The sequence below is a fragment of the Canis lupus genome, chromosome 25 (genome assembly GCF_048164855.1).
Source record: "Canis lupus baileyi chromosome 25, mCanLup2.hap1, whole genome shotgun sequence".
NCBI lineage: Eukaryota > Metazoa > Chordata > Mammalia > Carnivora > Canidae > Canis > Canis lupus.
In genome coordinates, this window is record NC_132862.1 from 31,960,128 (window position 1) to 31,986,807 (window position 26,680).

Genomic DNA, 26,680 nt, shown 5'->3' on the forward strand with positions numbered 1-26,680 from the left:
TTAGATTGAAGGTAAATATCTTCTTTATTAAATGAGAAGAGGAAGGGAATGACATAAATGTTCTCTTAAAAGCTACTACCAATTATTGGGATTGCCTAGTCCAAATAGATTTGAAAGATTTAACAAATAAACAAAATCTAGAAAACTATCAATGATTTCCAACCAGCTGATGGGGGAAGATGGTAAAGTTTGAAATGCCCTAATAAAAGACAATTTGCATCCACTATTCTGAGCTGAACTGTATGGCAAGAGAGGATCTGACACTATGAGAACTCTTCATAGCAATGGAGGGGAAATGACTGTGTAAGCTGAAGAAACCACTTCCGAACAGCTGAATTTCAAGACTCCGGCAGATCAATAGGGCAAAAGTAATCAAAATTACAGCCGATGCTGTTGAGAGCGACAGAACCTGTGGTGCATCAGATGATCCCAAACTGAGCAAGCTCATGCAACTCCAGGTGGCTAAACGCTTCCCAGGGACAAATCACCGTGATATCTGCAAGAAAGGGAAGAACTTGTAAGCCGACCCCACCCCCCTAGAGCTTCTTCTATTCACAGAAAAGTCATTCTTCAGGGGTGCCTGGATGGTTCAATGGGTTAAGCATCTGACTCTTGATTTCAGCTCAGGTCAAGATCTCAGGGTGGTGGGATTGAGCTCCATATCAGGCTATGTGCTCAGTAGGGAGTCTGCTGGTGCCTCTCCTCCCTCCCCCCACTTGTGCTTCCTCTCTCTCTCTCTCTCTCTCTTTCTCTCACTAAAATAAATAATAAATAAAAATCTTAAAAAAAAAAAAGACACCCTTCAGGCAGAGACACCTCACTCCTCCTATTCGCTGTCTCAGTAACCAGGAAGTTATCTAGAGTGGCCCTACAGCCCTGGAAGGATTAGACTGATTGCTTCATTAATCCCTTACAGGGTTCTGATGCCCCCAGAACAGGCGTCACTAGGTGGGCATCTTCACTGGTTTCATTCTGCAAGGCTTTGGCGAGGTGACCCAAGGTATTGACTACAGCTAGCCTGAGAGGGTGCAAGTCACTGATCAAATGGGGTCTCCTCAAAGCACAACCACTATGGAAGGAACATAGGGGAATTCTAGTCAGGCCAAGGATTAAAATGAGAAATAGAAGCATTTTAAATTCCCATGATCTGGAAATCCACTGTCTTCTTACTCCTTATTCGTTCAGATGCATTCCTTGGGCTTCTCTGACTCACTCTTTAGTTCCTTTACATTTTGAAATGCCTGCTATATCTAGTCACCTACTGAGAGGTAATCTCAAGGCATCTACTAATTCAATTTTTTGCTTAAAAAATATAAAATATTATAATCCCTGAATTACAGAGAAGCTGACTGGAACCCAAAGAGATTAAGTGCCTACAAAAAAAATCTGAGTTATAGAGATGGGACTGGAACCAAGCCAAAGATGTCAGATCTCCCCGCAGTATAAAGCTCTCTCCTGTATTCCAAATATGTTGGCAGAGTTAAGCATATCCTCCAGAGCCCAAAGCAAATCTGCTGCTCTTATATACACCTGGCCAGAATACAGAAGCAGTTGATTTAGCAGAATAGCAAATGAGCTTTATAAAGTAGCCAGAAAATGTATTTGAGATCCCAGAAGTGGCATTTGACTGTAAAAAGCAAATACACTGAGAATTGCTTGGTGAGGACACTGATTACTGATTACAGCATTTATCAAAAGTGTATTGGATGAGTTGAAAACATGTCCACAAAAACCTGCACAATGGTGTTTGTAGCAGTATTATTTGTAATTGTGAAAATTTGGAAGCAAGAAAATGTCTTTTAATAGGATAAGCAAATTGTGATACAGCCATATAATGAAATATTATTCTGTGGCAAAAAAGAAATGAACTATCAAGCCATATGGGGCATAAAGGAATCTTAAATGAATAAATACTGCTAAGTGAAAGAAGCCAGTCTGGAAAAATCTATATACGGTATGATTCTAACTACATGACAATCCGGAAAAGGCAAAAGTTTTGAGAGTAAAAAAGTTCATGATTGTCAAGAGTTTGTGGAGGGTGGGAGAAGGGATGAACAGGGGAAGCCCAGGGGATTTTTAGGGCATATATTCTGTATATGCCTGTAACGGTGGATATGCAACATTGTGTATTTGTCAGAACCTGGACAACACCAAGAATGAATTCTAATATAAGCTATGAATGCTAGTTAATACTAATGTTACCAACATTGGCTCAACAATTATAACAAATATACCATACTAATGAAAGATGCAAATAATAGGGGAAGCTTTGTACAAGGGTATTAAGAGCTCCATACTTTCTGCTTAAGTTTTCTGTAAACGTAAAACTGCTATAAAGAATAAAGTTTAATATTTTTAAAAGAATGTCCAGTAATCTGCATTCATTATCCACCATTTCAAATTATTCTAGCCAACTAAAAAATATTGTATTGGAGACATTCAGTGTGTGGGCCCTGTTCTAGGTGCCAGAGAATATGTAAAAAGAGGAAGTTGGTTAGGGAGGGGTTTGCCTGGGTTGAAAAAAGTCTCCAAGCCCCTCCCTTGTTTCCAATACCTCACTCTGTGGCCTCAGATTGTCACTCAATTCCCCTCTGTCTCAGGTTTCTCTTCTGAAGAAGTGATGAAGTTGGGATAGACTAACCCTGAGAATCTCTCTACCATGAAAGTCGACAAATCACCATATGTCCTCAAGCATTGGTTAATACAACAAGATTTTGTATCTCCGGGGCTTAGCTTGATTTCTGTGAATGTTTGGCTCTGGGCACACGTGTACTTACTTAGGAGGTTCAACTAAGCCCCACACATCTATGTCTTCCAATATCTGCTGCCTTAGCTATTTCTATAATTTTTCACAGCCCTTTGAGGCCTAACGTATGTAGAGTGGTGAAAGTCCACACTCCTGTGTGGCTCACCTGTTCCTAGCCCCTCCATGCCTGGAATGTCATCTCCAAACCTATGGGGGAAAAAAAGAAAAATTAGCTGACATCAGAGTGAAAAGATCTCAAAATGACTCATTGAGAAAGCTTCCTAAGGGGAAGAAGAGGATTAAGTTTTTGTCTTTGAGAAATATTTTTATTTGCGTTGACCTGGGGCAAAGACAATATCACTCAGGCTGGTTTCAGACAGTGTGTCCCAGTAGAGAGAGATTTTCCCCTCGTAAAAATTTAGCCTAAAACAACTGAGAGCCAAAGAGAACTCTCACTGGGGCAATTTAGTCAAGCTCCATTTTTAAAAAAATAGAAATTGGAATAAAGCACAGTACGAAAGATATTAAAATGATTAATTCATCCATTTGGTTAGTTACTCAAAAGCACTTATCAAGCATTTACAATGTGGCGGGCAGTGTATTAAGCATAGGGAATTAAGGAAAAGCTAATTTTCTCCGAGGAACTTCAATCTCAGAGAACAGATGTAAATAAACAAATTTAGTGTAAAACAATTCAAGTTATGATAGTTGAATGTACAAGATGCAAACATGGAAGTAATGATCACATTTGTCCAAGAGAGTCAGGAATGGCTTCACAAGAGAAATTAACATATGGGTGTATGTTAAAGAATAAATAGGGTGTTGCCAAGAAGAGAAAGAAAAATAAAGAACTGAAGACATAACTTTTGCAGCCATAAAAATCAACTCTGCGTTCTGGAAATGGCCAGTGTTTTAGTACTCCAAATTAAACCACAGGGTTTACTGGTAAAAAGGAGTGGTCAAAAAAGTCTGGTAAGGTAAGTCAAAGGTTGCTACAGGCCCCATTTACCATGTTAAATGTGAACATAGACCTGGGGACTGAGAGAAAACCTTCCAGGGCTAACAACGTGATTCAGCAAAGATTGTGGAAATCTTTGTAAGTCTGTTTAATATTGGGAGCATTAATTTCTCAAAAACCAAAGCAAGCTTGTGATGGAAAAAATAATAGCAAATCTTCCTTTTCATTTTGGTCTTACCCTTTCACACCTTTCTTAGGAGGTTTGCTCTTGAATTGGCGTGTCTGTCTCTGCTTGAACTTGGGGGGCCCCTTGCGGGGGGTGGTGGGACCCTGGTTTGAAGCTGGAGGAGCCAAAGTAGTGTTGTCACTCATCCTGATGTCCCTGGGTGTCTGATGGTTCTCTTTCAGGTTCCTTAGATAGTGAGAGGAGGGAAAAAAAGACCCTTCAGGCTACAGAGACCATTGCTTCTTAGACCCTCACTGGAAGTTCCAGAAAAGCTCAGGACTTTTTGTTAAAACAAAAGGGAAGAACTTACCATCTTTTAAAGAGATTTTCAAGAAAGAGATTTTCACAACAGAGAGATTTACAAACCAAAAATCTAGGTAGATATGTTGCTTCAATGAATTGTCATGAGCTTTCTATGTAAATTTATTATGATATGTACCTCCCCTCTGTGATCACCAGTTCCACTCTCTGTGAAGAGAGGGAAATGGACTAAATGCTACCTACGGTCTTCACAGAACTGGTATGTTCTTTAAGCTTTATATATTTTCCCACCCAACTACATAATAACCTGACTCTTAATGTTTATTGCCTCACATTTTATGGGCTTTTTACCTTCCAGTCCTTATTTTGCTTAAACCTCATGTGATCAAGATACTTCTCTCCTAGTTCTGGGGGATAACAATATAGTCATCTGGACAGGGGAGCTCTGAACCAGAGACACTAACCCGTGCGGTATTTGATACATCTCAGTACACACACACACACACACACACACACACACACAGGAACGCAATGGAATATGATTAAGTAGTAAGTTTATGCTTTAACTCCATATCCAGACATGAGGTTCTTTAGCCACAGACCTCTCCGAAATATTCAACATTTTCTCCCATTATCCAAATCATGGACTTACCCAATATGATTTTTTTAAAGGATTTTATTTATCCATTCATGAGAGACAGGGAGAGAGAAAGAGAGAGAGAGGCAGAGACATAGGCAGGGGGAGAAGCAGGCCCCATGCAAGGAGCCTGACGTGGGACTTGATCCCAGGTCTCCAGGACCACGTCCCGGGCCGAAGGCGGCACCAAACCACCAAGCCACCCAGGCTGCCCCCCAATATGATTTTCACAGACTTTTACTTTAACTACAGAAATAGACATTGTCAGGATGCCTGGTGGCTCAGTGGTTGAGCATCTGACTTTGGCTCAGGTTGTGATCCCAGGGTCCTGGGATTGGGTCCCACATCAGGCTCCCTATAGGGAGCCTGCTTCTCCCTCTGCCTCTGTCTGCCTCTTTCTGTGTGTCTATCATGAATAAATAAGATCCTTTTTTTTTAAAAAGGAAGAATTGTACATTGTCTTCTTCAAGTACAAAAATGCATTAATAAGATAAATTTTAAAAGTAAGTCTGCTAATCTAAAGTAATCTAAAGTAATCTAAATCTCCTTTTCTATCACAAAAGTTGGTAACACTTATCCTGGGAAGGAAGATTCTAAAAGGCTCCAAAGAACTGCTAAGTAGCCTTAATCTCTTACCCTGAACCAGTCCTTTCCGTACCCTGCTACCTAGAAGATTTATTTATATAATCTATAAATTATTGATTTATGCTAATATTCTTAGCTCCGACTCTTCCTGGCTATCTTTGGCCCATGCAAATCTTCTTTCTCTTTCTCTGCCACATGGACCATGCCTCAAATCTTATATTTTATAACTTCAAGTTCACCAACTTTTTCTTATTACTTTCAAAATCAGTTTAAATTATCATCCTTGCGTAAAAGATATTTTTCCTTACCTTCTTTTCCCCAATTACTATTTTAATTTTCTCCTTCTAGTTCTCAACTTCTTCAACAGAAATACATTGACTAACCTGTGAGCAGGTATCAAGGATGGTCAATCTGGCCAGGGCTCTGGATCATTTGTTCATGCCATGGATCTTATCTTAATTCCCCACTGGAATGTGCTCCATAAGGCTGCTTTTTCCATTTTTGTTCATTTCTGCGACCTCAAAACCTAGAAAAAGGCCTGGCACATAGCAGGGGTGCCATATATATTTATCCAATGGGTGAATAAATAAATGGAGAAGTTGAACTAATATCTTGAACACTGGGTCATGAGATTCTGACCCTGTGAATTCTCCACTAAACCATAAAGAAGGCAACAATTGGTCTTCTCCTCACAAACCTCTCAGTGGTTTTCAGAAATGGGCTGCCAGTTCATCTGTTTACTGAATCCAGTTCTTGTGCTATGGACCCTCTTTTGCCCTGGTAAACAGGCACAGTTTGTGTCCAAGTATGGTTGGAACTGTGGAAACTGCTGGTGGGCAGCCAAGAGCAACATTATTCTCAGAGTTTACCACCAGTGACTGACACATCCCAGCTCTGACAAAGCTATAGAGGAAAACTAGCGAATTTCTCTCAGATCAAGTTTTTTGGACTTCTCAATTCTTTCAAAATAGTAAGAAAGCACAAACTTTCCTTTAGCTCATCTGGAGAGTTTACTAGCATTAGTATTACCAGATTTAACAAATAAAAATGGAGGACACCCAGTTAAATTTGAATTTCAGGTAAACAACAAATGGGTTTTTTTTAGGATAAGGATATCCCAAATATATCATGATACATACTTATTCAAAAGATTATTTTTTGTTTATCCAAAATTCTAATTTCACTGGGCATCTTTTATTTTTATCTAGAAGTTCTAACTAGGATCCCACTGGGTTAGATCCAGAGCCTATAATATGAAGCCCTAACATAAACTAATCAGTTACCCTTTGGGGGCAATGCAATGTAAAATTTCTGTGCTTTAGAATCAAATAGATATATTCTCAAATTCCTGCTCCACAAGAACTGTTTATGTGACCTTGGACAAATCACATAACTTCTCTGGATCTCATTCCATCTATAAAATGATTCAAATATATCTTATTTTTAGAGTGATGGGGAAAAGTAAAGGGAATAATGTAAACAAGTGTTCAATGTAGAATGCTCAGAAAAACAGTAACTATGTAATAGACCTTAGGAATCAAGGAAGCCAGGCAAACAAATCTATGATTGTGACACAGGTTCACCTGCCCTACCTACACCCTTTCTCCTGGGTGAACTGTTGAAGAGCTCTTGTTATGTACCAGAGAGGTGACTGTCATCAGCACTTGCTGAGTAATCTTCTGCATCCCTCCAACACCCTTTTAATTTATGCCTGGCCTTAAAATTCTGTCTTAAGCTCTCTTTGGATTCCTTGACATCCCCAAAAGCAGCCCCAAAGAACTTAAAAATCACACTTGACTTCCATCTTTCCCTGATTGTACTTCTCCTTTTTTCTTATAAGTTTCTTTTGCATATTTACCTATAAAATTTTGAAGTTACACCTCTAGGCTCAGACAGAGTTCCTTTGTAGGTGTGATGCATTATGTAAAGGAATTCTTCAGAAAGAGTTCTATAATAGGTTCCTGGCTAATCCATGGATCCTCATGACACTCAGAGTTTGCACAATGGGTAAGAATTTTATTTTTATTGTGTCTTTCATGTATAATATTTCATTTTTGAGTATGTAGGACAATCAACTAACTCCTAGAGTGTTAGATGTGCCCCCAGTTCTCTCTTTAAAACCTTTGGAAGGAGCAGAACAAATATGACCATTTCCAGCCTTGGAAGTTAGTCTTGTCCACCACAGATATCACCAAAGGCTAAACTTATCCTGGCCATGCTTTCTTGTGAATTAAAAGGGCATCCCTCAGGCTAAACAATCCTCAATCTAGTCTCAGACTTGATTTTAGCTCTAAGAAGATGTTTCACATTTTTGCCTCCCAGAAGTGTCAAGTAATTCATTCCTTTGTGACACAGAATGGTTTTCTCTTTTTAAAGCAATATTAGCCCTTCCCCTTTTGGAGACTATGAACTGTTGTCCTACAGAAAGAAGTGGATGCAGCAAAGTAATATGTCAAGGCATGGTTTTATGAGGAACCAAGGTTAGTGTCACCTTGGACCCAAGGCAGCAGAGTTCAGTTGTAGAAAGCTACAGAGGATGATCATCCATAAATCCCAGCTAAGGAAGAGCAATTTCAGAAGGTTCTTGACTCAGATCTCTGATGCTGCTATCATCATCCCAGACTTCCAGGTCTTTCTTTCTTTCTTGGAAAAGATATAAGCAAATAGACAATTCTATTGTTGAAGGACTAAGGGAAAGAGGGGTCAGGAGGAGATAGATGTAGAAGTGCTCTCTTTGCACTGGTGGAGTTGTCCCTAAATGTAACCAGGGTCCTGCTGAAGCAGAGAAAATCAAATAATTTGGAGAGCCAAGGAAGACTCAAACCAAAGCCATGAAAAGACAAGAACAAAAGTCCAGTGAGTACTTTCCTTCAGATTGGAACAAACAAATACTTTGACCTTAGAGGAAGAAGGCTAAGCCATCTGTACTGCATTGAGGTTATTCCTGGCTGGCTCTTGACTCTGTTTCTCCTTATCCTCACTCTTTCATGTCTTCCTCTTGTGTTTTGGTCTTTTTTAGCACGTCTTGGGTGTAAAGAACTGTTTGTTCTGTGGTCATTTAATGCCCCACATCCCTCCTTTCCCAGAAAACTGGGAGCCACAAAAAGGAAGGAATCAGTTTGGAGTTCTTTCAAAATGAATTTAGTAATAAATTTTTGCAGCGACCTTGTAATAATCAAGTTTCACTTATTAGCCTGCTGCATGATATTATAAGGCCATTGTGGTGTACTTCCTTCATGTTTTCCCTAGTTTCATTCCTGGCCCCAGTCCAGGCTCAGATTCAAAGTTCTCTTCTTCCATCTCTTTATTTTAGAGCCACATCAACCCTTCACCACCCACAAAGCCTTTCTTAAACATCAGAAGTTGAGAAATACTCACAGAGTTGAATGTTGCTCCTATAAACTGTCTAGTTGCCCTCTTCACAGCAGATGAATAAAGGACCTTTGCGTCCTGATTTATCTCCCTGTAATACCCACATGCTTCTTAATCCCACTCTTATGAGATTAAAGCACCAACCCAGGTGCAAAGAAGTTGGAAGAATAAGGGGTTAGACTGGGACAGGCTTAGGAATTTTCTGATGATTGAATACTCTCGCGAAACTGACTTGGGCTCTCTCCTGTCAATAAGTAGGTATTAAATCCACAAACACACACAAAGTGTTGATATCCAGGGACATATTCATAATTTGTGATTCAATATCTCTTGTGCTCCTCCATTCCCACTGTTAGTACTTGCTACCCCTCATTTTTTCCCTTTCTCTGACACACACACACCCAATCATAAATCAATCCCCACCACACACACATCATGTCATAATTATTATAAGACTCTAGGTAACTGAGAAGAAGGGAGTGAATCATAATGTCCCTTGCTGCAGTGGAGACACTGGGATGCTAATCATGTGAGCAATGACATTGAAAAGTATACGATATCTCTCCCTAACAGGTAATGTATACATTTCCTCAGTAAGATAGAACCACAAACCAAAAATGACACAAAATGCAGTGATACTTGACAGAGAAAAAGCCCAAGTGGTAGCTGATAACTAATAACTGATGCCATTTATTTGAAAATTGATTGCTGGATCTTCAATATCAAAGGCTTCAGAGTATGAGGCTCAGGCTACAAACCAATTCATTGGCACACTTGACTTCAGTTTTTCGGTTATATTGAGCCACTAGTATTAACTTGTACAACACTATATATAGACCTTAGCTCATATGCTAGTATCAGTAAGTTCTTTTGACAAATTTATCATAGAGAAATGATGTGATTTATTCAACTGCATATAATAAGTTAGTAGTGAAGCCAGGACCAAGGCCCAAATCTTGGAACGCTCTGCATATTCTGCTTCCTTTCTATTATACAACAGCAAAGCAGAATAGACCAAGATGCATGTGTTGCTGATCTCTCTCATGCCTTGTTAGTGAATTGTAATGTGCATTCCCTAAATTGTTACCTGTTGGAGAATTGTACTCCATAAGATTATAGAGAGAGAAGGTCAATTTATCCTTCCCAGGAGGGGAAAGATTCTTAACTGACAGCCCCAAGCAGATTACATGGGCTGCTCAACAGCTTATGGGGTTTTTTTGATAAGCTTTCCTTTGGTCTTCACCAAAATTAGAGGAGTTTTGAAGCAGCAAATGCATTGCAGAGCCAGCAGAGTGTTTGGTGTTTGAATGAGTCTTTCTACTCCCACATCTGTGTCTCCATTACCATTCAGACCTTCCTCTATTCTTACACACCAGGCACATAGATATTGAGATTCTTTTTTTTTAATTTATTTATTTATTTATGATAGTCACAGAGAGAGAGAGAGAGAGAGAGAGAGAGAGGCAGAGACACAGGCAGAGGGAGAAGCAGGCTCCATGCACCGGGAGCCTGATGTGGGATTCGATCCCGGGTCTCCAGGATCGCGCCCTGGGCCAAAGGCAGGCGCCAAACCGCTCCGCCACCCAGGGATCCGATATTGAGATTCTTATCTGTGAAACCCACCCATTCTGTATTTCTTTGTTAAACAACTGCAATTCATGCAGATAGTGAAAAGAAAAATAAGCTGAATGTTCTAGAGTGTTGCTACTCAAAGTGTAACAGCAGCCACACCACTTGGGCATTTGTTAGAAATACAGGACATCAGGCACTGCTCCAGACTTAACTGAACCAGAAGCTGCATTTTAACAAGGTACCAACATAATTTGTTGGCATAGTACCACTGTAGATTCACGTGCAAGCTTAGTTTCACCACATCTCTGCTGTGTGACAAGATTGCCCCTTCTTCAAGTTTCAATTTCTTCATGTCATATGTCATAATGTGCCAAGGTTCTCAATTTTTTCCATCCCAAAACACTTGAGAAAGATAAACCACATTGATCAGTAGCAGGATTTGTAACCAGTGATTCTCAATTTTGGAGGAAGGGGGAGGGTTGTTGTACTGTGACTCTTTGCCCTCCCGGCAAAATGGAGACCCAGAAGAATGGAGAGTGAGGAGTGTGATATATGACCAACTATATAGTTTGAAAAACTCTTCTAAAGTGGTTCTAATTTAGCTCTCAAGGATTTATGATTATAAAATTCTTAAATTGCTTTAAAGACTTAAAAATTTATTTTCCATCCAGCTCTGAGCCAAGATGGAACAGATATACTCCTCCCCCCATTTCTCCTGCAAAGTACAGCTAAAATTCCTAGATATTATACATAGAACAAACACAAGAGTATTTTAAAAGGTCAAGAGAAAAAGAGAGACCAAATAGGGAATTTAGGGCCTTAGGAATAATGTGGCAGTAAATTCCTTGAGTTCTCTTTTTATTTTGTATATTCTGAACTAGAGGCAAGAGAGACAGCAACCCAGAAACACAAACAGGAGCAGACAAAAAAAAAAAAAAAAAAAATCTTCTCAAAAAAACCTACTCTTTGTAGACAAATGACCAGAAAAGAAGTATTCTAGTTAGGCAAAAAACAATTAGACAAAAATTATCCTATGCCATGGAAATAAATCCAACATCAACAAATACAATATTATGGAGGGGAAAAAAAATGGCCACATCAACCTCATCAGCACAGGTTGAGTAAAGAGACTTCCATCCTGGTCCAGCTATACTTATGTAACCCTGCTCCACCCCCCCTGAGTAGTATCAGAGAAGGCCACCTGGAGATCTTAGACTTTCATCTACAACCAGTGATAATAAGGCACCATCTTCCTTCCTACTAGAATGGTGTTAAGGGGCCCATGTGGGGAATCCGAATTGTCACCACTATTCAACAGTAACAAGGTACCTAAAGAAGAACAAAATGAAAATTTTAGAGCTGAAAAATGCAATTATCAGCATAAAAATTCATTGGATGGGCTTGACAACAGAAAAGAGAAGACAAAAGAAAGAATCAGTGAACTTGAAGCTAGAACAATAGAAATTATCCCATCTGATCAAAAGAGAGAAAATAAATAGAGAAGAAGAAGAAAAAATAAGAAGAGGAGGAGGAGGAGGAGGGGGAAGCAGCTCAGAGACCTCGGAAACTAAAAGATCTAATATTCACATCATTAGAGTTGCAGGACAGAAGAGAAAGATGAGGCTAAAACAAGTACTTGAAAAAATAATGGCTGAAAATTTCCTAAATTTGATGAAAAGCATAAGCCTACAGAATCAAGAAGCTATCAAACCCCAATGGGATAAATCCAAAGAAATCTATGCCAAAGCACATCATAATCAAACCACAAAACTAAAGACAAAACAAATTTTGAAAACAATCAAAAAATATATGTATATCACCTTACCTAGAGGTGAAAACATAGAATGACAGAAGATTTCTCATCAGAAACCAGAGGGCCAGAAGAAAGTAGCACAATATTTTTCAAGTCCTGATCATAGAACTATCGCCTCTGTCTGTGAATTTATCCTTCAGGAATGAAAGGGGGAGAAAAAGCATCTTAATAAAGAAAGACTAAGACAATCTATCACCAGAAGACCTACACTAAAGGAATGATAAAGGAATCTCTTTAAACAGAAAGGACATATTAGGGAAAAAGGAAAATATTGAACATATAGGAAGAAAGAACAACAAAAAAAGAGAAAGTGTGGGATACAAAGGGAAGTGTGGAAGACAGGAAATTCAATCACATCAGCAGGGCCTTATGGAAACTGAAACACTGTTCAAGACACTGTGAAGTTCTAAAGATCTGGTCATTTTGTATCTTCAGGAACTGTATCCATTGTTCTCTGTTCCAAGGCTGTTCTTTCTACCTGTTCCTCTACTACTGCTGCTGCTGCTGCTGCTGAGTCTTAGAAGGTTTGAGTACCCTGGCCAATCAGCAGTAAATACATACTGCCTCCATGACACAGAACAATTCTCCTAGGTTACTTCATTGATCATTGGCTAGACTCATCATGGCTGGCTTTTGATCAGTTATCTATCTCTGATCTTATCAACCAGGTAATGGGGTCACATGGCTCTAAACAAGGTGATTGATGACCAAGAAATTTCTCTGGAAGAACCTTGGCTGTCTGGATACTCTAAATTTTCAAAGACAAGAAATCTTTGCTTGGAAAAGAAGAATTATTGGTATATGTAATGACATCAATGAATATGAAGCACCTTTTACAAAGTGAAAGAATCCAGAGTTGAATGGCTCTATGCTGTCTGATTTCATTAATGACATTCAGAAAAAGCAAAACTATAAGGTTGCAGAACTAATAGGTGGCTGCCAGGGATTGAGAAAAGTTGATGGCATGAAAGGGACAATGCAGTAGATTTTAAAGGGTAATGGAATTACTCTGTATCTTGATTATAGTGGTGAATCTACAACTCCATGCATTTGTCAAAACACATAGAACAGCACACTACAGAGAATGAGAATGAGTTTGCAAATTTAAAAGCTAAATATCAGAAGCACCTGGGTGGCTCAGTGGTTGAGCATCTGCCTTTGGCTGAGGTCTTGATCCCAGGGTCCTAGGATTGAGTCAGGCATCAGGTTCCCCACAGGGAGCCTGTTTCTCCCTCTGCCTATGACTTTGCTTCTCTCTGAGTGTCTCGCATGAATAAACAAAATCTTTTTTAAAAAAAAAAACCTAAATATCATAAAAATACTGTAAAAAATTACGTTCCATAGCTCAATAATCCTTGGTTCTTGATATTTTCTGACAGATGGGAAAGTATCATTAGTCATATACAGAAAGAGAGTTAAAGGGCACTTACTTAGTAATTAAAAGTAATTAAAATTTTAGCTGTCCTACAAGCTCCTTACACAAGCACTAATCTCTAATCCTTCTTTAGTGTTACTTAAAATATCTTTGAGTAGGAAGACACACATCAAAGATACATTTCCTCTGCATTTGGATCCTCCTCAACTGAGATTCCCACTGTGATTAATACACAGCAGATTCCAGAGAGGAATACCCTAAATGTGAAGAAGGAAGATACAAGATTGTCCCTATCTTCTCTTAATACCCCATCATATTTATGCATTTTCCAGGACAACATTGTTAATCTTGAAAGAAATAACTTATTAAATAGTAATACAATACTCTCTTTCAGAAAATAGGGAAGAGGGAATAGTTCTCAGCTAATTTCATGAGGCCAGTTTTACCTTCATAAGACTTTTTAACACTAAAACCAAAGAGAGTAAAAAGGAAAAATACTGATCAATCTTTCTCAAGAATTTAGCTGTAAAAATCCTTAACAAAATAATAGCAAGTCAAATACGGGACTATATAAAAATAATGCACCATGACCAAGTGAAATTTATTCCATGTATGCAAGACTATTTAAAGCCTAATCAATTGACATAATGTGCTACAGCAACAGTTTAAAGAAGAAAAATCATACAATCATATCAATTGACACAAATGCACAAAAAATGCATTTGGCATAACCTAGTACCCATTTACGATGACTCCCAGGAAACTATAAATAGAAGGGAACTCATAAAGACCATCTTAAAAAAAAATCCTACAACTAACCTCATATTATTTGTGAAAGATTGAATGTTTTTTTCTCTAAGATCAGGGACAAGTCAAGGATGTATGCTCTCATCACCTTTCTTCAACGTGATACTGAAAGGTCTGGCCAATGCAATCAGGAATGAAAAAATACAAAGAATATAGTTAGGAAATGAAGAAATGAGGCTGTTTCTATTTACAAATGACATGATTGTTTACATAGAAAATCCTAAGGAATCTGCATTTTAAAACTATCCTATAAACTAATAAGTGAGTTCAGTAATGTTGAAGCCTATAATTTTTTAAGATTTTATTTATTTATTCATCAGAGACACAGAGAAAGGCAGAGACATAGGCAGAGGGAGAAGCAGGCTCCTCACAGGGATCCTGATGTGAGACTCAGTCCGTAAACTGGAATCACACCCTGAGCCAAAGGCGGATGCTCAACCGCTGAGCCACCCAGACATCCCAGAAGCATACTAAATTAATATAGAAAAATCTATTGCATTTATATGTAACAATGAATAAATGGAAACTGACATTTAAAAAGTAACATAATTCACAATTGCTCTAAAGAAAATGAAAGCTTAGGTATAAATCTAACAAAGCATGCACAAGATTCGTATGATTAAAAACTACAAAATCTAATTTAAAAGAACTCAAAACAACCTAAATAGTTGAAAAAACATACCATGCTTATGGATGAGAAAACTCAACATAGTAAAGACGTCAATTCTCACTAAATTGATCTCTTTTTATTGCAATTCCTTTCAAAATCTCAGCAAAGCTTTCAATAGACACAGATAAATTTATTCCAAAATTTATAGCCAAGACCAATTTTGAAAAAGAAGAAAGTAGGGTGGGAAGGAATCACTCTTCCTATTGTTAAGGCTTACTATATAGCTACAGTAGTCAAGACAATGTGGTATGGACAGAGTGATAGATACACAGATCAGTGGAACAGTAAAGAACACAAGTGTATACCTACACAAACATACCCAATTAATTTTTGATAAAGGTGCAAAAGCAACTCAATGGAAGGAGGAAACTCTGTTCAACAAATGGTGCTGGAGAATGAACGTCTAAGTCCTGGACAAATGGTGCTGAGCATTGACACTTTATCCATGGACATCCATAAGGAAACAAACAAAAACAGTGAATTTTAACCTAAATTTCACACTTTAAGCACCTAAAATTCCACACCTAACTGCCACACCTTGTATAAAAACTAGTTCAATGTGTATCACAGACTTACATGTACAATGTAAATCTATAAAGATTTAGAAAAGAAATAGGAGAAAATTTTCAGGGCCTTGTAATAAGCAATGAGGTCTTAGACTTGCCAGCAAATGTACTTAACGGGAAAATCTAATGTATTTGGCCTCATCGAAATTAAAACTTTTCTGAGGGGGGCACTTGATGGGATGAGTACTGGGTGATATGCTATATGTTGGCAAATTGAACTCCAAAAGAAAAAGAAAGAAAGAAAGAAAGAAAGAAAGAAAGAAAGAAAGAAAGAAGAAAGAAAGAAAGAAAGAAAGAAAGAAAGAAAGAAAGAAAAAGAAAGAAAGAAATTACAACTTTTGTTCTTTGAAAAACTCTTTTAAGAGAATAAAAAAAACAAACTTCATGCTGGGAGCAAATATTTGCAAATTACACATCCAACAAAGGATTTACATCTAGAATATACAAAGAACTGTCAAAACTCAATATTAAAAAGGCAAACGTGCTAATTAGAAAATGGACAAAAAATACAAATAAACATTTCACTGATAATTATACAGATGGCAATAAGCACATAAATAGATGTTCACCGTAATCATCCATTAGGGAAATGTAAATTAAAACCGCAATGAGGAAATGAATCAGGTAAGGCTATCTGGAAGAAGAGCATTCCTCAGAGAGAATAACTCCTGAAATGGGAACTCACTTCTCATGTAACGATTATCAAGGGAGCAGGAGACTAGAATGGAGAAAAGAGGAGTCTGGAGTGGTGCAAGGGGCCAGATCATGAGAGCATGAGTTATCTAATAACATAAAAATTACCTCAGAATTTGGCAGCTCATAACAATAAAAATTTATTATATTTCATGGTTTCTGAAGGTCTATTCAGGAGTAGTGTAACTGGGGGGTTCCTGCGCTGTCTTTCATGAGGGGGAGTCAGGCTGCTGGGACTGCAGTCATCTGGAGCTGGAAGATTCACTTCCCACATAGCTCACTCGTATGGCTGTCAGCAGAAATCCCCAGTTTCTCACCATGTAGATCACTCTATATGTCACTCACATGTCACTTCAGTATCCTTATGACACGGCACCTAGCTTCCCCCAGAACAAATGATCTAAGAGATCAAGAAAGAAAGTACAATGTCTTTTATAACATAGCTTCAAAACTGATTGTAGCATCACTTTTGCCATGCTCTATTGGTCACACAGACCAAGCCTGATACAACGTGATCAAGGATGATAACCAGGATCATTGGGGCCATCTTGGAGACGGCTCACCACAATGAGCAAACCTGCAGACCATGGTAAGTGCTTCCATTTTATTGCAAATGGGTAAGAGGTCCCTAGAAGTTTCAGATGGAAGGAATGATCTAGTCATGAGTGTGCTTCTTACTCTGGCTACTCTGAGAATAAAGCATTAGGCTGTTATGGAAGTGGAAAAAATACAAGGAAGCTATCTTAAAAGTCCACCGGAGGCATGATGAAGTACAGCTAGGCTGTTAGCAGAGGAGATGAAAAGTAGCCAGCAGGTTATATACTGAAAGCAGAGTTTGCATAAAACAGGATATTCCTAGATGTGGCCAACTTTTCTTTTTATACTTTCTCAGCATTGTCTTATCCATTTCTATGGTTTAAACCGGTGTTTCTCAAATGTCACAATTTACCTGCAGAGTTTTTTAAAACAGATTCCTGGCTCCAACCCTAGAGATTCTGATATCATGGGTCTGGATTTGGCCTAATAATTTGCATTTCTAACAAATTCCTGGATGATGCCCATCTGCTGATCCACAGACCACACTTTGGGTAACTTGGTTGAAACCACTATCCATAGCCTGATGAAGTATGAATCATTAGTCTACAGTTGAAATCTAGGCTTATATATCTTTCTGTCTATAGAAAAAGTACAGTTGAAATGGTACAGTTGTTTTCTTTTTTCTCTTAAGATTTTATTTATTTATTCATGAGAAACACAGAAAGAGAGGCAGAGACATAGCCAGAGGGAGAAGTAGGCCGCCTGCGGGGAGCCCCATGTGGAACTCGATCCCAGGACCCCAGGATCATGACCTGAACCAAAGACAGACATTCAACCACTGAGCCACCCAGGCATCCATGGCACAGTTGTTTTCAAATTCAACATGTCCAAACTCAAGTCATAATCTCCCCCAACACATCTGATTTTTCTTTTTTCTTTTCTATATCAATTGATAGTACCACCAAGAACCCTGTCATTCTTGAAAGAAACCTGTAAGTCCTTGTCCCTCTTCATCATCATCCTTCACATCCCTCCAAAGACCAAGTCATGCCAATGTCACCTAAGTATTTCTTGCACCTGACCACCTCTGTCTATTCCCACTGTGAGTACTTTAGTTAAGGCTTAAATAGTCTCCAACCTGGTTTTGTTCCCATCAAACCCATCAACACAGCTACCAGAGAAAACTACAGGGTAAAACACAAAACTGTTCAGGGGACTCCTTTATTTTTTTGTGGTTCTCCATCACTGGCAGGATCAAGACCAAGTTCCTTATTCGCATAGCATAAGAGGTCCATTAGGATGTGACCCTCCACCTGCCCCACTCCAGGCACATTTATCATCATTATATGATGTTCATTTTGAAGTCCAGCAACCTCGAGCTGCTTCTTTATAATTCCCGCACATACATTTTAGGATGCCACACCTTTCTCACGGTTTCCCTTTCCTCAAATGCCTTCTCCTCCACTTCCAACACTTCCCATGTCAAGTACCCAATGTCTACTCACTTGGTAGACTTGGCACTGTAGTCACTTCCTCCAAGATGTATTCCTTGATGTCCTTGCTAACTTCTCTCATAATACACTGTGTACATTTCTTTTCCCAAGCTCACCCCCCAAAATTAATTTGTTTATTTCTGTCTTTCTCATTACATTATTAGCAACAAAAGATCTAGGACTGTGACTTAGGAGTGGGTTTATCTCTGCTGCTATGCACAGTTGCTGGGATATAGCTGGGAATTCTTAAGGACTTGTTGAATTTGGAAATGAATCTTTATACCAAGGCCATGAGCCCCTGCAGAATACAGATTGGTCTCCGTGACTCCTATGGACACATGACTATACTCACATTCATATTTGTTCTTCCCCAAGGCAACACTCTAACCAGAGGAAAGAAAAGGAGCAGGAGTGTAGAATGTAGGTATTTCTATCTAATTTAGAAAGATACATATCTACTAAGGAACTTTGCTCAGTTTTTTGCATAATTCAGGTAAATATTATGATAGCCATTCTACATAATACAAGACATGTAAGACACAGCCCCTTCCTTACACATTTTATATTTTGATGTAGAAATAACTCTACTATTCAGAAAATAATTACTTAACACAAAGCAAAGTCCTAAATTAAATTGTATAAACAGTTCACACTCTAATTCAGAAAAAAATATAATCTAGGATCTAGGATAAGATCAAAGCTGGAAATCTTCAAAGAAGAAGAAGGTAATATATACGAAATAGATGTGTGTTGGCTGATGGTGAGCACTTAGATGAAAAAGACTCTCTCCCAGTCAATCTCATATGTAGTCTGCAATAATAAGCATCAAAATGTAATGTGGAAATGATGATGGTGATGATTTTTTTAGCCTCAATCATTTATTGAGTATTGAGCAGTTACTCTATAGTACGCACCCTGCTGGATGCTTCCTCACACATTATTTCCAACACTTCCTGCAATGTTGGATTTTGATATCATTCCTCTTTTACAGGTGGGTAAACTGAGGCTTGAAGAAACGAAACCATGGCCGGAGATACATTGATGGGAAGACACAGAGCCAGGACATCCATCTAACTGCAATGCCCCACTTCCGCCCCCTAGCCAGCCTGCTAACAGTGCCTTGTGGACACATTTCTGAATGGACAGCTTTCAGGGTTGAAAGTCATCTCTGAGAATTTATTGTCTCAACATGGAGCCACAAAGAAATAGGTCTGTGCAAAAAAGAGAAAGTTTTAACAGTTTTAACAGTCTGCCGTAGCCTTTTGCCACTTTTTGAGGCTCATGACCCATGGAAGATTTGTCTAGAATTTACCTTTCAGTCATATGCTTGTAACAACAAAGAAAAGATGGAAAATACTTTAATGGTTTGGTAATTTTTTAAAAGATTTTTTATTTATTTATTCATGAGAGACACAGAAACAGAGAGAGAGAGAGACAGAAGCAGGCTCCATGCAGGGAGCCCAACCCCCATCCCATGCAGGGAGCCCAACGTGGGAGTCGATCCCGGGTCTCCAGGATCACACCTGGGCCAAAGGCAGCGCTAAACCGCTGAGCCACCCGGGCTGCCCGGTTTGGTCATTTTTCTGGAAATTCTTAAGCAGGTTTCCAAGTCCTGTTGATTTCATTTGGTAGCAGCTAAGATCCTTAAAGGAAGAGCATCCTTACTGCTCGAGGGAGAACGCCTCCCATGGTAGGCCTCTTCAAAGAGTCTCTTTGCCTCTTTTCCCAACTGATAAACACAGGTCAATAGTGAACTATGAAAAATGAGAAATGGGAATTTCAGAGAGATCCCTGCCCTGAAGTGACGTCAGGAGGTATTTTAGGAAAACATGACAGTTGTCCTCTAAGCTACTGAAAGCCCATTGCTATATCATCAAGAAAGGGCTTTAAATTAGCAATTCTTAATCCTTTTGAGATAATGGACTGAGAATTTGCTGAAAGTTATGAATGCTGTCTCCCACCCCATTAAATACACACACACTGCACACACAAAAAAACCCTGTTTGACTAGTTCTGTCTTCCTTAATAACGTGAGAAATAGGGAGTGGCATGTAGACTATGAATCTACCATTCCCAATTTTTAAATCCTTCTTGTTCTAAATAATTTATTCTATCTGGGTTATTTTTTAATTATCTGTCACCCCTAGAACATAATTTCCACAAGAGAACAGAGAGTTTGTCTGGTGTCTACTGCTGTTTCACTGGTACTTACAACAGTAGCTGGCGGGGGGGGGGGGTGGTAAGGTGCTCCACAAATATTATTGAAAGAAGAAATGTGTCCCCTCTTGAGAGTACTGAGCTACAAAATTTACTCTCTTCCATGTGAATTAATATTTGCTTCGATTTATAATTCAGTCAGATACTTTCAAGGGCTAGTTTCTATCCATATCATTTTGAAATTTACAAACTAAGTTTGTATTCGGTTTTCAGTACTTTTGCTAATTTTAATTATATACTGTTTTCCTTTTTCTATTTTTCTATATTAATATTTTTTTCTCCCACCAAATGACCACCATCTTGACTGTTTCGGTTCCGGTGACTAAAGATAACAATCTATCTGGTAGCCTCAATTTACAAAATAAGTGGAACAAAATGCACCATGTTTAAACGACAGCAAAATAAATGCCAATTTCTCCAAATATACTTGCTTTATTAGTCAGCTCTACACATATTGAAACAATGTAAATATTGAATATTGAAATGTTAGCATAAATAAGCATTTTTTATTGACAGCAGCATCCGTAGTGTATGGAATAAATGTGGCTTCAATGTTTAAACAATGATCCTTTAAATGGTTTAAATATGGCAACTTGTTCCCATTTAAATTACTTCACAAACCATTTCCTTAAATATGGTATGAAGTCCATTTTAGTACTTGTTAAATTACCACATATTCTGAGTTAGAAGACTATGAATTAAATGAAGTTTTAAGCTATTTTGTAATCCGCATTCCTAGGTTTAATCAAAAGCAGTGCCTTACTTTTTTATTAATTAAATAAATTAGTGAAAACTACAGCAAGTAACATTTGATTGTGCTGCAGTAAAAAGCTACATTTTGAAATTATAACTAGCAAAACCAAAAACCTATTTGAGGGCAATTTTTTTAAGTTTAAGGCCACGTAAACACAGTTAACATTTGTAATTCCTTGCCACTCTGCATTCGCTGCCAGCAAACTTTCAAGATATCTGGCTGGTAAGAAAGCTGGCAGAGACCAGATAGGAACAGAAGTCAGTGGTATGAAGTAAAGCTGATGTGAATCTATTGCTACTGGTTTTAGGCTACTTGCCTCAGTAAGCTTATGCACAGCAATGACTCGATTTTTAGACATATCCACACAATTATCCATAGCACTCAAAGGTTATGGCCTCAATCCCCTTGCATGAACACTCATGCATGTCTGTGTCCACACTCATATGGGCAGTCGTGTTCCGACATGTGCCATTAATTGACAAGAACACTGTTCAGTTGACTGATCAAGAGATACGCAGTGCAAAGGAACAGGATTTGAGACAGCCCAGGGTTTCCTCTTCTAGTAGGTTTAAAACATTTTTTTTCCTCACTAACTTCCTTCCTGTTCTAACTGCCAGTACTCAGAAGGCAGAGTGAGAGACAGAGGCACCCCAGAGAGCTGTGAGCCACTGAATGTAAGTTGAAATACCTCGAGGTCGAGGTTGGGGAGGCTATAGGCGGGCACAGGGAGAAAGGGAGGCAAGCTCTCAGCTAGCCTAGGACCCTCTCCAGCTTACTTTCTTTAGATTATCTCTGAAACAAACTTTATGATAAGAAAGTACAGTTCTGCAGAGAAGGGGAAGTCAGAGCAGGGAATCTTAGCAATGACTCAGGGGAGAGAGCTCAGTGAGGGAGAGGAGGGTGTGCCCTGCAGTCCTGGGAAAGAGATCCTGAGTGTCTGGAAAAAGGACTATGAGTGCAATTACTGGGCAGTGCCCGGAGGGGTTTCCTACAAGGTAGGAGTGGGCATCCAGCCAAATTCAGAAGCAAAAAGACTGTAGACCCACACTGGTGTGGAACATGCTAGTAGATGAGGGGTTGCTGCTGGGGTGGAGATATGTGGTTTCCTGTTTTTAGGTAGATGTAAAGAGAAAAGAGACTGATTGAAAAGAAAAAAGATAAAGACTCAAAGCTGTCAAGCATAAAACTGTTTTTCACTAAAGAATTTTTCTGGTGATATAGGAGAAATGCATAAGGAAAGCTTCCCTTAGGGTACTGTGGGGTTTAACCATCAAGGGGGAGGAATGGTAGGACAGTGTTATTTACTCATCAGTCATAGAGGGATTGATTTCTACCATTAACAAAGGCCACTTAGTAAATCCCTGCAGTCAGATGGGCAGAAAGGTAGTTGCTGTTGTTGCTTTAAAAAAAAAAGGTTAATAATAATAATACTAATAATAATATAAATAATAATAGCTCTTTACATCTGAGAGAACTAAAAGCAAATATAGAAGACACCAAATAATTTATTAAGAGATGGGTTCTACATCCAGTTAGCCCCGCTAGGACACCTGATCCCTGAGCCTTCAAAACGTAAAGGACTGAATTTGGTGACCATTAGAAGCGCTTTAGGCATGATCTGAAATTCTTTCTTCCCTGTAGAGGATGCTCCCGTCAGCACGTTTTATCAACCTGGTGTGTCATTAAACTCTAGACATAGGGTTACTTGTGACCTGGGTCTGATAAACCCCGGGCTGTTCCTTCCTTCAAGGTCAAGCAAGGAAGGCTGACTGCTCTCCCAGAGAGGTCCCAGAGTCACCCTTTCCTGTGAAGCCACTGGTATCAGGGCTAACATGTTGGGTCCTCCCTGCAGGACTGAAGGAGCCAGGGAAATCAAGAGGTTTGGCCACAGGCAGACATCACTGATGTTTGCCACTGCTTTGTTTCGTTAAGGTTACAAGAAAATATCCTTCCCCAATCCAAACATGACATAAGCGTAGTAATAAGATCATCTTACTCTTTCGTGAGAGGTGTAGAGGTCTGAGAGAAGGGTTCATTCTCCATTCGTGCCGCCCAGACCCAGCACACGTGAAATAACCATGTTACAGATGAGCAAAAACTGACTGGCATGTTCCAGAAACTGGGATTTAGTTCTTCCTTGTTTGGGAGAGCATGAATTTGTCCCCAGGGAAGTATGCTGGGAGCAACATTGAGGTTTGGTTTTCAGTGGAAGCTCAGCAAGCAGAGTCATTCTGATGGAAAGATTGGCTTGGGCCAATTTATGGGAACATGATATATTACAGATTTCAGCTAGCAGGAAGAGAGAAGCCCCAGAGACTACAAACTAGGCAGATAGAGGAAGAGAACCAACATCTGTTAAGTGCCTTTTCTTTGTCAAGCCTGGTGGTAGAAACTTTCAAATTTGAATCCTGAGAGGATAGTAAGTGTTAAATTATTTGACTAAAGTCACAGGAAAAAAAAAAAAAAAAGAGGAAGAACCAATAGCTACAATGCCTTAGAAGGACATTTTAGGAAATGTCCCTTGGGGGGGAATTTTCTTTAACCCCACATTCTGGGCATCCTTTTTCGTAGGCAGCATTGCGCTGTCCAGGACCCTGGATTAAAGTCCCCACTGGCATACCTAGGGATGACTCTCATGTTGCTCCCACAACTTCAATGTTCATCCCTTGTGTGAGCACTGATCGAATAGCTCTGGGCTGTGGTTTCCATAGCCAGAGCTAGTAAAAATTCACTTGAGCTTTCTAAAAGGGGCTGATATTCTCAGCATAAGTGATAATGTCTTTACTTATTTTCATACTTGATTTAAAACTTCAGTGACTGTATGGAATTATGGCAGGACAGTCTTTTGCCCAATAATGGCTGACTTGATGCAGTTGCCATCAAGGATTATTTGAAAGAAAGATTTGTGAGAATCCTGAGCATAGTAAATAACTTCACAGGGTAGATGCTCGGCCAAATTGAATGGGTCCACTGAGTTCTCCTTCCTTTTGCATAGGAGTTGGGGTTGGGAGAGTATCCTGTGAATATCCAGGGGAGAAAGAGTGTATCATTTCTCTCACAGAGGGAAATGTTAAAGAATTCTGCTTCTAATAATCTGTACCCTTCTCTGGATTGATTTTTTTTAATTTTTATTTATTTATTCATAAGAAACACACACAGAGAAAGAGAGAGAGGCAGAGACATAGGGAGAGGGAGAAGCAGGTTCCCTTCAGGGAGCCCGATGCGGGACTCAATCCCAGGACCCCAGGATCACACCCTGAGGGGAAGGCAGATGCTCAACCACTGAGCCACCCAGGTGTCTCCATGATTGATTTTAATGTTTATTGTATCTAACAAGACACTGTCCTCTCAGACACCAAGTTGGTTCTCCTCATTCAGCTTTACTATTTCAGATGTTCTCCATAGGGATAAGATGGTAGAGAGCAGCACTGAGGAACCCAGGAGGCACCAATCCTTCTATGTTGCTAAGACATACTCAGAAACCATGGAGGACTCTAGGACCAAGACAGCTTCTGGTGCCCCAAGGGGTAAACTTGGATTCCCCAAATAAGCTAAATCACCAGGCAGGCAGCAAAGCAGACCCAAATCCTTGACTGGCTCTACCATGTCAGCAGTCCTTCAGGGATGGCCCAACTCTCCATGGCCTCTTCTAGAGCTGCAGCCCCAGGTTTGGAGAAAATGAGATGTATCCTAGTCAGCAGGGAGAGGATGTGACAGGGTGACAGAGAATGCTGATGTTTGCATAGGTACTTCTCTGATGGAAATCCCCCTACTTCTGGTACTTACATATTTCTCTGTCTCTCTCTCATCTCCCTTTTTCTATCTCATATTCATGACCAATACATCTAGATGCATAATCAGGCCACTTTGGAACATGGGTTAAATCTCTGCAGGGCCAAAGGAAATTCTGTCCACTGGCTGTGCCTGTGTCTTTTATCATTTCTCATCATCCACAGAGTGAACTCTGGCTTCAATTATAAAAGGGAGCAATAAATAGAATCTAAAATTAAATTGTTCATATGGGAGCTTTTAAAAGAAATATAAAGTGACAGTCCCATTCTAAGGTTGATTCAGTTAATAAACAATCCTGGCAATTCCCAGAACTTCTTGTCTCTTCCGTACTCCTCAAAGAAACAAATTCTATTTTTAAGATGGAAGGAGTGGACATTGTCAACACTGCAGATCCAAGAGCAAGCATTGGGTGCCTAGGGCGTCAGTTACCTTGCTTCACAGAAGTTGTGCAACAGAACAGATAGCCCCACAGGGCAGGGAGCAGAGGAAGAGAATGGGTAGTTTATTGAACATCTACTATTGCCAGGATCGTCTGAGAAATTTTCATGTGTTTTCTCCAACTCTTCAACTCCATAAAGCAAGATCATTATTCCCACACTACTGGTGGAAAACCTGGGGCTCACTGTGGCTGATAATTTGCTTCAGTCCTGCAATAAGTCAACACAGAACCACATTTTGAATCTCTGGCCACTGGATTCAAAGTCCATATCCTAGTAGGCATTGAAGATCACCTTTCTTTGCATTAACCAGATGATCTGTTTCATCTGGACTCAAGAGTTTCACCTTTTCTTGCCCTCTGCTTATTTGGAACTGCATTAATGAACCAGACAAGTGTGCTCTGTCCTGAGATTGCTGCAAACCCCTAAGTGTATTTCACTTTCAGTATTTTGGACATTTCACTGGACTTGCAAGCAAAACCACCAATTTGTGCTCGACATAGTCATGCCATGAGTAACCATCCTAACTTAATGTGGCATTTTAATTGGGCCTGAGAGGATTAAGTTCCTATCTCAGCACGCCTATCTCTTACACTGCTTCACTGCATAGCAAACATGAGTGTGTGAGGGCTTCGCTGTGAAAATTCATCTGTGGAGGCACCTGTGAAGTAAAAAACAAAGGTAATGAGTACCAAACACACACACATACTCACACATACACACACACACACAAAATATGTGTTTTGGGGCCTGACAGATTCCATACTAACTAACCTCGTTAAACATGTAATTGTTCATTCTCCATTTCACTTTCACTGTGTAAAAAACCAAACTCAAAATGACCTCCAAAGAAACAAAACACCTCTGCTCTTTGTAGGACAGTGGGTGAGCTGCAGAGGAAGGTGAGAAAAGGCCAGCCAGAAAGTTCTACACAGATGGACTGGGTTCTCCCCAACCCCACCTCCACTTCCTCTTTTCTTTTCTCATTTCAGAGGCTTCTTTAAATTAAGGAGCATTCAAGTCACTGAAGTAGGAAGAGGCTTCAGAGATCCTTCTGATGCAATGATTTTTTTTTCTTTTTTTCTTTTTTCTTGTCCTACCACTCTGAAACTTCTTTATTTATTCTGTACTCATTTTGTAGAAAACTGCCCATTCGAAACAACCAACCA

At 39.4% G+C, this 26,680-nt stretch overlaps 2 protein-coding genes across 4 annotated transcripts in view; one reads left to right on the top strand and one right to left on the bottom strand.

Annotated features, from left to right (window-relative positions):
- On the bottom strand, nt 1-23,434 carry PDE6H (phosphodiesterase 6H). 3 transcript variants are annotated; one of them, XM_072798881.1, is made up of 4 exons: nt 23,279-23,434; nt 3,943-4,116; nt 2,913-2,953; nt 1-496 (listed from the first exon to the last, which is right to left on the bottom strand). In XM_072798881.1, the coding sequence occupies exons 1-4, from the start codon at nt 23,389-23,391 to the stop codon at nt 420-422; spliced, it is 405 nt and encodes a 134-aa protein (XP_072654982.1). In that variant the 5' UTR covers nt 23,392-23,434; the 3' UTR covers nt 1-419. The 3 variants fall into 3 exon arrangements, with proteins under 3 accessions (XP_072654982.1, XP_072654984.1, XP_072654983.1); XM_072798883.1 differs by lacking the exon at nt 23,279-23,434 and adding an exon at nt 5,722-6,154; XM_072798882.1 differs by lacking the exon at nt 23,279-23,434 and adding an exon at nt 5,797-6,150.
- Nucleotides 21,799-26,680, top strand: part of ARHGDIB (Rho GDP dissociation inhibitor beta) — a 19,122-nt gene continuing 14,240 nt past the window's right edge. Inside the window, exon 1 of the mRNA XM_072798880.1 lies at nt 21,799-21,956. The gene's annotated coding sequence lies outside the window, so the exon portion shown is untranslated. The remainder of the gene's footprint in view (nt 21,957-26,680) is intronic.

Bases quoted from the DNA above. Each gene is read 5' to 3' on its own strand.
- PDE6H (XM_072798881.1), bottom strand. From the start codon at position 23,391: ATGCCAGTCAGTTTTTGCTCATCTGTAACATGGTTATTTCACGTGTGC. The intron at 4,117-23,278 runs GTAAGATGATCT...TCACTATCTAAG, and splicing joins TCTACACCTCTCACGAAAGA to GAACCTGAAAGAGAACCATC. The intron at 2,954-3,942 runs GTAAGACCAAAA...TTTCCCCCATAG, and splicing joins CCTAAGAAAGGTGTGAAAGG to GTTTGGAGATGACATTCCAG.